General features: G+C 28.9%; 1 protein-coding gene across 15 annotated transcripts in view; it reads left to right on the plus strand.

Moving 5' to 3' along the window:
• Window positions 1-14,007, plus strand: part of LOC113554958 (coiled-coil domain-containing protein AGAP005037) — a 167,783-nt gene that overhangs the window by 6,399 nt on the left and 147,377 nt on the right. For 14 of the 15 annotated variants that reach the window (XR_003405325.1, XM_026959124.1, XM_026959153.1 and 11 more), the window contains exon 2: window positions 5,451-6,993. Coding sequence is in view for 14 of the 15 variants with exons in the window: in XM_026959124.1 (XP_026814925.1) it covers window positions 5,559-6,993 (1,435 nt within the window). In the remaining variant the exon portion in view is untranslated. Of the gene's footprint in view, window positions 1-5,450; window positions 6,994-10,766; window positions 11,157-14,007 lie in introns of those variants that run through there. The other variant, XM_026959249.1, reaches the window with a different exon arrangement.

A 14,007-nucleotide genomic window follows, 5' to 3' on the forward strand; every position in this document is an offset into this window, starting at 1 on the left:
GATTATACACTTATCCAGAAAAATATTAAATTGTACAGTCTTGTTTTTTATTCGAAAATGATAGCCTTACTATGAGTGTACTGATGCATTAAAATTATATTTAAGTTAATATTTCAGCTTTGAAGTTAATTAGATGCACATATTTATTGGATTTTTCAAAGTGATTTTTATGTAAATAGCTATTATCCGTCGAAGTAGGCAGAGAGTAATTAAATGTTCATTAACTCGCAAATACGTAATTTTTGTTATTACTATTACTATTTATATATATTCATAAATAATAAAAACTGTATTTGTTTTATTTAAAGTTCATAAATATTTTTATTTTTAGTATTTAGTGTACGATATAATATATGCTGTTATATAAAATAGTTGAATTCATTCATTAATAATATGTCGGATGGGATTATTAAAAAATACGAGTACCAGTAATGCTGCTATATTGCTTATACATATTGTATAATAATAATAGTATCTTTTGTCGAGTAAGCCTCCATCATAATTTAAGGCTGAATGGGGTCAATGTTGGACGTCGGATAACTCGTGTTAACTGAACGTAAACAAGTGTTTAATAAGAGAAAATTAAGACGAGGGAAATGGGTAATACTCACGTACGAAGAATTATACTCACTGTTATTATAAACTGCATGACTTGGAATGTATTACTATGTATAAGATTTTTAAACATAATTTTAATAATATTATGTACGACAATATGTTTACAAGATTATAATAGAATCATATAATTTTCTTAAATAGTATGATTATAAAATTGAATTAAATAAACTAGAGAAATACAGGTTAGAATATTTTAGCATAGTGTGTTTCTTTGAATAAACTGTCAATCTGTTTGGATATTTAAAAAAAAATATTATTTATTTATAAGGATATATTTTCACAGAAAATAATACCTTCTTATTATCGTAGCTAAAACGTGTACAACCATATTCGATATGACGATATCAATGACAACAGTCAACAATTATATTATGTTAAAACGTAAACTTGCCCAATTATACGGTATTGTTCGGGCATATAACAATGGGCCAATAATATAAGGTCATTTTGATTTTTTTTGCGATTTCTTCAGGTACGTTTTCTGAATACACGTAAACTAGTAGCCTTGTTTAGGATGTTTCTATTAAGTTAATGGGAAATCTAGTCACAAATATCTGTACTCGTCTATTTTTTTGAAAATAGTGTGATTAATTTAGAAAATTCACTGTTTATAGTTTTGTTTTGCACTGTACGTTTGTTTAAATTTTTAATATTACAATATAGATATCCTTTAATCTTGCTGCAATATTCAAAATTCATTATTTGATTAATGTTTGACATAGAGTTTGGAGTTTGAACCAAATAAATTAACATAATATGAAACATACCTGACAAAATAATTTATTGACGAAAGTAGACTCTATGCCTAAAGAAAATTATAAAGAACATATTTTAGTATTAAGAGTTTAAAAAGCTTTTATTTATTAGTATTTTGCTGTAGATAACCTGCAATAATCAAAGTATTCAAAGTCATGTAACAAACAAAAAGAAAAAACATATTTTATAAGTATTTGAATTTTTTTTTTGTTTCTATTATAATCATTAATACATAGGCATTTGCTTATAATTAAAATAATGTTCTATTTATTTTATTTCATTTTTGTATCTATATTATACGCTAAAAATGATTTTGGTTAAATATATAGTACATCGTTTTGAAAACCCATACAAAAAAAATATACTTTCATGAGGTACAGCTTATTATGTGCCTATAATAAGTAGGTATATTATAATAATTTTTAATTTTAATTCAAATTTAATTATATTTTATTTTAATAAAACTTATGTTATAAGTTATAACCAAATACTTATAATATTTTATTTTAAAAATCAAAATATAATAATATAGATATTAAGATATTAGATAGAATAAGAATATTATATATTATGTTCAATATTATTTCAAGAGATTTGAAATAAATTAGCTTTTATGTCCTTAATTAACATTTTTAATAAGGCATTTAAAGTAAAAAAATTGTATTTTATACATAAGATGTTCTGTCTTAGTGTTTTGATCCCTTAGATAGTCATGAACTAATGAATAATGATTAATATATAACGGAACAATGGGCGAAAATAATATACATACGTGACTTTTATGATATATTCGAAACTGTTATCCTATAAAACAGATCAATAATAATTCTTAATATTCTGCGTATGGCATTGTAAGTTTAATTGCATACGTGTTATGTTTTAAAAAATGCATGCTAAAATCTTTATTGTGCTTATAATTTTTATATTTTTTTTATTGTCAAGTTTCTTTTGTGTACTTAGACGATTTTATCAAATGTAAAGAATTAATTTAATTTTATAGATTCATTATAGTTCATATAAAAGCTGAAGGTATTGTATACTTGTAGTGTATTCGTGTATCGTTAATTTTCTTAAAATAATTCATAATAATATTTAAGTTTTTTTTGTGTTTTTAAAATGGTATTATAATTGATTATGAATTACAATAATTATAATTAGTCATATATATTACGTATTGTGCTAAGCAAAATGTCAGTTAAAATATTTAATTATGTGTTAATAGGCTACATTTTATAGAAAAGTCTCACCCTGTACGTGTATTTTTTATTGTATAAAGTAGAGAATGAGTTATGAATAACTATTACCTATATAGAACTATTTTATCCTGTCAAATATTGGATTAATTCCGATAAGTCAATAATTATTCTAAAAGAATTTATATACTCATATTACCTTTTATTTTCACATATTTTAATAAGTAAATAATAAATATCTAAGATATCTGAGTGTGTTTAGACTTGGTTGGTAGATAATGAATTTAGTATAGTATTTATCAATTTGGTCATAGATGTAAACTGCAATAACGAATGTTTAAATTTAGATGATTTAAAATTTTAGGCTACTGCAATAGATGAAACTTATAGCATATATATTTTATTGAAAATGGACATAAGATAATTTTAATAAATATTTCTATAAAAATTTCGTAACATATAACAGTTTTGATAGAAAACTGTATATATGTATTAAACTGATGTAAAATAATTAATGCAGAAAATTTAATTGAAAGTATTTTTAATAATGAACTAAAATTTTAGTAGGTGAAAATTCTATTGGTGAGTTGGAATTTTACTTTTTTGTATTGATATAGTTATATATATAGTTTGTAATATATTCCTGAGAAATAGCTTAGACAATTTGTATCAATTATCATTAGAATTTGCGTTTGTTCACACGCATTTTATTTATAATATTATCGAGAATATTATACATATAATCAATACAATAATATATTATGTAAATAAATGGGCATACGTGTAGCAAGTGATTTACTACCATTTTTTTAGGTGTATCAAGTGATCTATCGTATTATACTATAGGCGTAGTTGGTGATCTACAATTATTATTATTATTATTATTATTATTATTATTAATAATTTATAGTTATTAAACGCACATTATCGCAGACCGCAGTGCCGTTATGGATTCATTAACAATTTAAAAAAATTTGTCGACCCGCTAACAGAAGCTAACACTAAGACAATAGAATACATTTGGTCTAATTTTAAAATGAAAATACTTTCAAAAATACATAGAATTATATCGGAACTTTTAAATTGTCATTTGGTTGAAGCATGGCGGAAGTCAGTTAATCCTCAACATACTTTTTTTAAAATTTTTAATTTATACTATTAATATTTACTGTACTTGAAATTGTCATTATATTTGGCTATTTATTTTTTATTATTTTTATACTTGACGAATATTTGTATGATATGATGTAATAAAAAATATAACGTGTTTTTATACTATTTAAAAAAAAATATATATATTCTTAATTTGTATGTAGATCACTCGTCCTGAATTCGCTGATCACTCTACCGTAGTAGATAGGGGATCTACTTGCAGGGGGGCAACATGAATGTCAATAAATAAAGTATTTGTGTTCTATTAAAAAATATCATTTATTTTATAATTTTCAATTTTATAATACTAAACGGTGGCTATAAATCAGAATAGTTTATTTCTTAACTTATTCATCATATTAAAACATATTATATCAAATATCTACCTATAGAATTAAAAATGGATTTATTTATTGTAATCAACCTTATTTATAATAAATTATTAATATACGGCCTCTTATTTATTCTGGATACGGGATTGTTAAGTATAGTTTAGTAAGGTGATTAATCATTATGAACGTCCATTAGTCTCGTTTAATATTTTTTGTTAACACGAAGAATTTAAAGCCTTAATGTACAATATTTAATGGTTTAAATTTTTTCTTATCCTGATAACAATTTTAAATTATTTATATATATATAAAAAGAAGGAACTTAAGTTTTTCTTGAATAGTAAGATGAACCAGTGTTTTGAATTTTATTTGACTTAACCTAAATACACTTACGCACGAAGGTGTATTTTTAAATGAAAAAATTAATAAAATTAACAAGCTATAGTTTGTTTAAGATTTTATATAATATACAAAATATTTAACATATGTATATTATTTTATTACTGTTGTATTGAATTTTGATTTTAAATATTTTGTGATACAAAACAATATATTTTTTTTTAAATTTCATATAATATAAACTATTGTGATGTATATCCTATATAATTTTGTTATTGCACACAATAAATAATAATAATAAAAAAAAAAAAACAATAAAAACATTTTGTCAAATATCAGAGAAAATCAAAAATACATCTCGTTACGTGGTTATGTCATTCGATCAGTAGTCATATTCATATAAATAACGCGCTTATATCAAAGCGTAAACGTGTAAAAGATATTGGTATATAAGTATATAACTATAATTACCATTCAGTTATTTTTACACGTGCTTTGTGGTGTATTCGTATGTATATAGGTACTCGATCTTTTCAATGGCGTAGAAAGATTTAAGGGGAGTTGATTAATTTCACTACCCTCTATACTTAATGACGTCAAATTAAATACAGAGTGATCAGTATTAACAGTATGATTCAAAAATTTTTCAACAACGATATCCTAGAACGAAATTTTTTTTTTCATATTCTATTATTCTAACCATAAACACTTTGCATGTATATGTTTATATTATTATACTGTTAAAATTAGGTTTCTTCCAAAGACAGATGGTCAACGTATGTCCGCACTATTTATGATGTACGCATTGGGGACAATCGTAATTCATATACAATATTAATAACTCGTTCGTTCGACAGTAGATACCTCATCAATAATAAAGTCTAGTACAAAGAATACTGACTAATGTGTGTACTTAATACACACACACAAACGCATACGCACACTCACACATACACACATAATTGTAACCTATTTATTTAATATTTTATTATCTATCGTTATTATATTTGTTTCATATTTTCGTGTACATTCTAATCAGAAATACAATATTGGTTTTCAGGTGCGCGAGGTGTACCGCGAAGTCATCCGATACGGAGCATAATAAATAATATATGATTTATTGTTGGAACTTACTATAGTTTCGTTTAGCGGTATCTCTTGAAATAATATGGGCCCTACGGTAGCGGCGACTATATCTGCGTCGACGGAATCGTCGGATGGCGAAAACAGCGCCAAAAAGAAGGGCATACGGCGACTGCTGACGCCCGCGATATTTGCGGGCAGTGACCATAAGAACAAACAGTCGGCGGCGGCGTCGTCTTCATCGACGGCGATGGACGTCGGTAACACTGCCGTTCACAATCATCAGCACCGCCAACCCAGCAACAACCGACTGACCTCCAACAAAAAGACCATTATTGAGACAGCGTTCGTCAACAACAACGGTAACAGTAATTCGACGGGAAACGTGGCATATCGGTTGCAGCAACAGCAACAGCAAGCGCAACTGCAGCGGTTTCGCTATGCGCAGGGACTGGATCGGCACGCAAACGATGTGACCGACTTCCGTTCGCGGAGCGTCAGCCCCGGATCGTTCGACCGGGATGTCAATGCCAATTACGGATGTGGCGAACGTCGGATGGACAGCCCGTGCTCGTTGTTATCATCGTCGTCGACGTCGTCGCTGCTGCCCTCACCGTCGGGCAGGCGGTCTGCTCCCATAATACCGTATTCGCAGTATTACAACAACAGGAACGGTGGCGGAGGTAGCGGCGGCAGTGGTGGTGGTCAGCAGCAGCAAAGGTTGTTGCTCATGCCCGTCGGTGCGCAGGTCAAGATTACCGCGCCGCAATCGTCTACAGCGGTGTACGCGGCTGCCGTTCGCCAACATCGACTGCAACAGCAAAATCAACAACAGCAACAACAACAACAACAACAACAACAACAACAACAACAACAACAGGCTATCTACGGTAACGTGGCGGCCGGCGCCGTGGGCCCATTCGTCCGTGGGTCTCCGCACCGAGCCACCATCGGATGCGTCCGGGAATCACCGGGCCGGCAGTCGACCATTTACGAGACGGAAGAGGATGTCGTTACGGCTGCCGTCGCCGTGGGCGAGAAGAGGTTTCAGCCGATTTTCAAGAGGGGTGCTCTGCAAGAACCTGCCACCGACTCGTCACCGATCACCGGACAGACGCCGTCGCCACATTCGTCCGGCTGCAGTCCAAAGAGGGTGAGTTTCTCACCGGAGCCGTCCGAACCGCCCGCGTACTGGCCCACTAAGAAGGGCCCATCTCCACAACCACCCACCCGTCAAAGCTCGACCGACTCACCGGTGGCCGCTGAACGGCCACTACCGCTCGTACCCAAACGGAGCCCGTCCACGTCGGCCATTTACGGCACGCTGCAGCAGCGCGGTGGCTCCCAGCGATCGCACCAACAACACCAACAGCAGCCGCCGAATCGATGGTGGTCACCATCGTTGCCGTCGCCATCGCCGCTGCACCAGCACTACCAACAGTCCGGCAGCGAGTCCGGTAGCGAGGCCGGCGAGGTGCAGCGAATACTGAATGTCAAAAACGGTCATCGGCTGATCATCGGTAAGTACACCGCTATCGATATCTGATTACGCGGTAATGTTATTTTATGTATTATGCCGACCACAAACGCGTTTCGACACGTTTTTGTAATAAGCACGTGCTAATAACAACTATTACGGTGTATTATCACATGAGTATTATATTATTATAATGTTATCATAATAGATGGTAGTCCCTTTACAGGTGTTGTTTTACATAATGCACGCAAAGTCGCGAACTACCCTGCACGTGTGTCTTCATCATCGTCGTTTACACAACTTATTATTTATTTTTTATATAATCGTCAGCTTCGTTCACATAATATATAAATAATATTTATCACGTCATGTATATGGTGCAGCATAATTGTCGAACTTTTACTAACCGTACTCTTATGAATATTATATTGTACTTTATTATGAACTTAAGTATGTGCATAAAGTACTTTTTTTATTCTTTTTCTTTTATCTTAAGATAATCTATTTATAATTACAATTATTAATTGTATTTTAATATATAATATTATTGTACATTATTAGAATAAGACTAGTGGGTCGGTTGTTACAGCTTGAGATCTACAATTGAATATGAATCAAACCTAATTACTAACTAATCCGAAAAGTGGTGTCCATTAAAACCAAAACTAGGGGGTAAACAAGAAAAATTCTTGATATTTAGTTTTGGAAACCCTAAGTTTTCATAGGGGAGTAAGTGATCCACTTACTCTCACTCACGAATTAGCTATCAAAATAAGTGCTTGAAACTTTCTTTTTGATTTAAAAATTATCTAGTTCAACAATAACTGATAATTCACTAAAAATTTTCTTGTATCCATTTACGTGACTATTTCATCGAGACTTAATTTGGTTTTTTCAAACTAATCGAGGCATAAAAAAATTATATTATAAATTCAAATAAAATATCAATAATGGTTCGCAATATGCATGATGAGAATAACAACTGTTTATCTCTAAAGCAACTTATGAACAATAATATAGCAGGTAACATATTATGTGCATCTTAAATAGACATGCCACCTTCAATTAATCTTATATTGGATGTTGAAATCCTCGGAGTACAAGTATTGGGCCGGAAATTATGAGTTTCTCAAATATATGTACTAGACTTTTATCGCTCGAATTATATTCGCGTGGCTATTTGGAGAAAATGGATAGTATTGATTGAGTTTCGCCGGAACAGTGAAATCAACTAGCAACAGAAAATATCACGGTAACCAAATTTATAAATTTAAACCATGATATATCACAGTTCAGAGGCAGACTTTATACCGGGGATGTGGCATATAGCTATAGTTAACGTTGAGCTAAGCTCTTACTTACTATACTGTGCAGCGTAGAGATGAATATATTCAACTTGTATATATTATATTAAAGTATTCCAGTATTGATAGTCTGTTGAAAAATGGGAAAAACAATGTTGTCAGTCAAACAGTTTATTTTACTCGCCTGTACAGTACATCGCCATTCGTAAAAGCTGGTTTTAACTCATGGCATATAAAATTCATCAAATGGTACAAACTGAAGATCAATTCGCCTAAACGAATTACATTCGTTTAATTTTAAATTTGTTAAGTAAAATAGTTAATAGAATGTAATACAAATAACTAATATATTTACCTAAAATAATTTAAAAAAAACTAAGGTTTTATAAATATAATTAATTTGACTTAATATAGAAATAAAATTGAATTCAAAATTTCATTGAAATACGAGCATAGTGTGTTCTATAAACTGTAGAATTTTTAACATCAAAAATAACTGATGAGGAGTGGGATTATCACATATTAAAAAAATATATAACAATCGTGATTTATGTACACACTATATTAATACTAATAATATTATGCAGTTAAAATAAATTAAATTATATAAAAATATTGAAATATTGTTTATCAAAATTTTTTATAACCATAATTGCTTATAGAAATTATGAAGGCTGTAACTAGTGTAATTACCGACTTATATTAAATTTATTCGTATTATAAGTCGATAGGGTAAAAGAAAATTTTATATTATTATAAATTTGTATTTTATTCACTCAAATTAAAACTCCACGTAAAAAGAAATAATTGTACATTTAATTTATGATTGATAGGTTATTAAAATTAAAAAGTTCAGAGTCGAGCTCAGAGTAAAGCTGTAACGGAAAAAGTGATCACGTGTTACTTTATGATAACCCTCAAACATGTGTTTTTGATGGGTTCTTATAGTAGATCCCTTATTTTTATAATATATTATGTATCATAAGATGAATTACCGGAAATGATCCATTAAAATTGACGGTTACCGAACATTCTTCTTATTGTTGTATTCAATATGGTTAGTTAATTTGACTTGATATTATTAGAAAATACCATCAAGTTTCTGTACCGGGTCAATTGGAACAGTAATGATACATATATCTAATGAAAATATCGTTTAGACTTTTCTATAGAAACAAATGAGTGTTTTTTCTAAGAATATATTATGAGTATACTTATATTATCATTTATCTTTTGATTCATATTATTAATAAATAACAGTAATACCTATTTAATTCGTATTATTTGTTAACAGTAGATTCCTATTGTTTTTAATTTTTTATTACTACGACTATAGAGTTTATATGCAATTTAAAATATTATTTATTTATTTAATCGTGTTAAAATATGAAAAAAAATATGCAATGTATTCAACAAAATTTTAAAAATTATCATTAATTGATTGAAAAGCATAATACAATTTTAAAACAAATATTAAATATAGACTAAAGCTACATTTTTCAAGTTAAATAACTTTTGTGAACTAATCATATATTTTAATAATTTTATTGAATTTTCGCACTATTTTCGTTAGGCTGTGTCAAAATTATTAATCTTATGAAATTGAAATTAAGAACAAAATATACAACTTTTTCAATACATTGATTTAAGTTCCATAAAATATGCATTTCTGGTGCTTGTAGTTAAAATATGTAAAAATATAAATTTGATCAAATATATTAGCCGATTTGTGGGAATTACTAACCAAATTTGTAAAATAATGCTTCAAAAAATACTTCAACTATAATAGTATAAAATATAATATAAGTGTACATAGTACATACGGACTTGTTAAGTCTTTGATCTCGTACGACTTACTTATAGGTACTATTCAATAGGTATAGCATATGCCTGCTGAATATAATGTGTGCACCTTGAATTGGGAATAGGTGGTGGCGTGATTTGTTACGGGGATGAAAAATCAAGTCATTGCATTCATCTATATGTATACAGGCCACATTGTTTTTACGTTTCCGTTTATATACAGATAACGCGAAATACAGAAAAACAGTTAAACACGTTGGTCCACCCTGTATATTTACACGCACACGGCATAATAATAGCTGAGTGGTAGAAGTAAGAGTAGTACAGGAGTAACAGTAGTAGTAGTAATGCAGGAGTAGCAGCGGTAGTAATAGTAGTAGTTGTAGTAGGGGCTGGGAAAGTGAAAAAGACACGTTTCATACTAGCTTTCATGAACGATATACAGCAGGCTTCTCCATACGCTATATTACGACGATTCTGGTGTAGGGTTTGTACCGTACTGCATTTAGGTATGTATATATTTATGTATACAGTATGTGTATACCAAGGGACGCTCAAAGCGCTATCGATTGAGCAACCGTCGCTGACGAGGGTGTTATAGGGTTGGTTTTTGCCGAACGGCCACGGGTCGCGCGAGCGTTCCCGACGCCGCGCCGACTGCTCTCTCCTAACCCCACAAAGTGCATCTGCGGGCGGCTGAAAGTCCATTTCGGTGCGGTCGCCGGGCGAACGTGTTGGATTTCGGTACCAACTAGATTTTATAGTTACCAATTCGGGATAGTATCTAATCGGTTTTAGTTTTTATTTTCTATTCTTGTCGTATATCGTAATGTTATAATAGTATAATATATATGTAGGTACTTTTCCAATATCATTGCCGAATTTAGTTTGGCCATGCCGACTGGCTGATAGGTTAGATTATATTTTACATCACTAGAAGAATATAACCACTCTGTCACGATATATTTCCATTTGATCAAGAAGACGGATATGTTGAACCGGTGGAAGAACAAGGAGAAGGCTACTGGGCCGGGGTCTAGTAACACATTACCGAGTAAAGGTTCAGCAAAAAAGAAACGAAAAACCGGTAGGGAAGGAGGTAAGGTTTTTTAAAATAAACATTTTTTCTTTAATAATAGATTAATCAATATTATTCGAAGAATGTTTGAAGATTGATTAATTTATATTAAAATTCCAAATTTTAAGATCTGAACAAAAAATAACCTCAATATTATACAATAACTGATTTTAGTTTCTTATATTTTGATATTTGTATGGTTTAATCAATATATTTTGTGTTTCATAAGTAGTGAAGTCATTTGTTAGATTTTTACATAAACATACCAATTTAAAATTAAAAATCAATTTAAAAAAAGTCTGAAAGTTGAAAAAAGTAACTAAAAATTGTAACTTTGTAGTTTTTTTAATATAAAGTATATATAAAGAATAATAAATGTGAATCTATAATTTATCACTCGGGTACATAATTTAATTTTATATAATGTGTGAAAATATAACTAATGTTTATTAATAAGGTTAGTTAATCTAAATTATATAAAGATAATATATTCATTATATTATATTTTTGGTTATTTTATGCAAACAATTTTAAAATTTTATAATTCATTATAAATAATGAATGAGTAAAAAAATAATTGTTACTATAACAATAAAAATGGCTTCGTACTATATGTAGGCATGATAGGTATATATCGAATATAATATAGACACATATATAAAATAGTTTATACATTATTTTTTAAATCATACAATAATACAATTTATTTTCTATTGATGGCGCAATAAGTATGAATGCTAAACGAGTCTTAATATGAATATATTTCGATTGAATTTGTTGAATGTAACCGTATATAATATATATTTAGCTTCAGCACGCTATCACAAATTAATACATAATAGTTATGAATAGTAAACATAGATACATATTTTAAATATATTTGTTAACTTAAAATATTAATATTTAGTACTTATGAATAACATGGATAGTTAGTATCCTTACTATGGGTTCTTGCACATAATAAAGTAATATTTTAACTTCCAGTAATCTTATTTCCACTCGTACGTATACGTTTGTTTTGAAATATCTAGTAAAATTGTGTTGAAAGGATTTACATGACATTTGATATATTTAGCTCATGTTACTGCCCGTCTTTGGAGTATTTAATTGTTAGATGTAATTACAAATAACATATTTGACTAATTTTTGTATAGTTCTGATTTTATGTAAAAAAATTATGTTATTTTGAATTCGATTGCTCCTTTTTATTTTTTTAGAAATTTATTTTTATTTCACATATAGGTTTTAGATACATCCAACAAATGTTGTTCCAATTAAAGTTTATAACCTTCTAAATTGTTGTTTTTTTCTTGAATAATTAGTTAGATAATCTTTTATATTACCAACGGTTTTGTTTGAAACATTACAATTTTTTATTTATTTTTCTGTGCTACATCTTTTTTTACACGCACTTACATAATTATAATTTTTCTTTTCCCAATAATAAATAATTATGATTATTAAAATTATAAAAGTCAATAATTTGGTATAAAATTCTCGGTGTTAATAATAATAGCTTATTGTCAAAATAATATTTTACATAATAAAGATAGTTATAAAATAAAAATAAAACAATTTATGACGCCACCCCAAAAGCATAGCTTGTGGTGGGTGCAGCAAGTTCAATACAATACTAACATATCACAATTTATTATTTATAATATACATATAATATTTATATTATTATTAACGTATTACATTTTATAAAAAGAAAAAAAAAACATATTTGATATAGATAAATGTAATAGAAAGAAAATACAATAACAAGTATTTGTTTATAATATAATTTGATTCAGATTCTGATGTTTTAAATATTTTTTATAATGATACTTCTTTTTATATGATTTTAAATTAATATTAAGAATAATACATAAACGAATATCAATATTAATAACCATTTTTCTACCGAATTCCTTACTGGTTACTAGTATATTCAGATTTACTGATTATTTAAGACGTGTTTGATAGCTATGTGACGGGTAATTATTTTTTAAATCTAAATTAAAAATATAATCAAGGGTATTCCATATATATAAGCCATTGAAGTTTCTTACATTAAAAGTATTGTAAAGGTCGTCTACATGAAAATCATACGATTTTAATAGTATAAATCTCAACAGTGAGTTTAATGTAATAATATGCGGATTTAAAGCAAACTTTTATGCATTTCCCCAAACAACAATACCATAGCTATTAATAAATTGTGCAAGTGTTAAATAGACTGAACGCAAGGTTTTGATGTTGAAGATATTTTTTTACAATTTAAATTTATAAAACAATCTTTGTACCGTACTAACTACATGATTAATATGTGAGTTCACCTCAAATTTCTATCAAAAATCACCCCAAATAATTTGATTGATTCAACATGTTCAAGCTTATCACATTTACAAGACTCTAAGGACCTATTACAATTTGAATTGTGTAACACTAATGGATTGTATATTAAACTTTTATTTTTATAAATTTAAAAAAACATATACTTTGATTTTTAATATTGAGTTCAAGTAAATTATTTACAAACCAGTCATTAATAGTTTCTAAGGCGAGTGTAGCTAATATATTAACTATATTATTTGAGACACTACTGACTAATATTAAGGTATCATCAGCAAAACTTATTATTTTAGCATTTAAATTTAAGCCAAATAAACCATTTGTATAGCTTGATATCTTCTGACTAAAAACTACGAGAATAGATCAAGTGCTTTACCAGAATATTCAAGCTTATTGATTACAATACTATGGTTTACCGAATCAAATGCTTTTTTCAGATCAAGTTAGATACCCATTACTTTATTATTATTATCTAAATTTTCCCTTTTATATTTATCTGCTTGGACTAAAGCATCAATTGTTGATTTACCTGACT

The sequence above is a fragment of the Rhopalosiphum maidis genome, chromosome 1 (assembly GCF_003676215.2).
Source record: "Rhopalosiphum maidis isolate BTI-1 chromosome 1, ASM367621v3, whole genome shotgun sequence".
Taxonomy (NCBI): Eukaryota; Metazoa; Arthropoda; class Insecta; order Hemiptera; family Aphididae; genus Rhopalosiphum; species Rhopalosiphum maidis.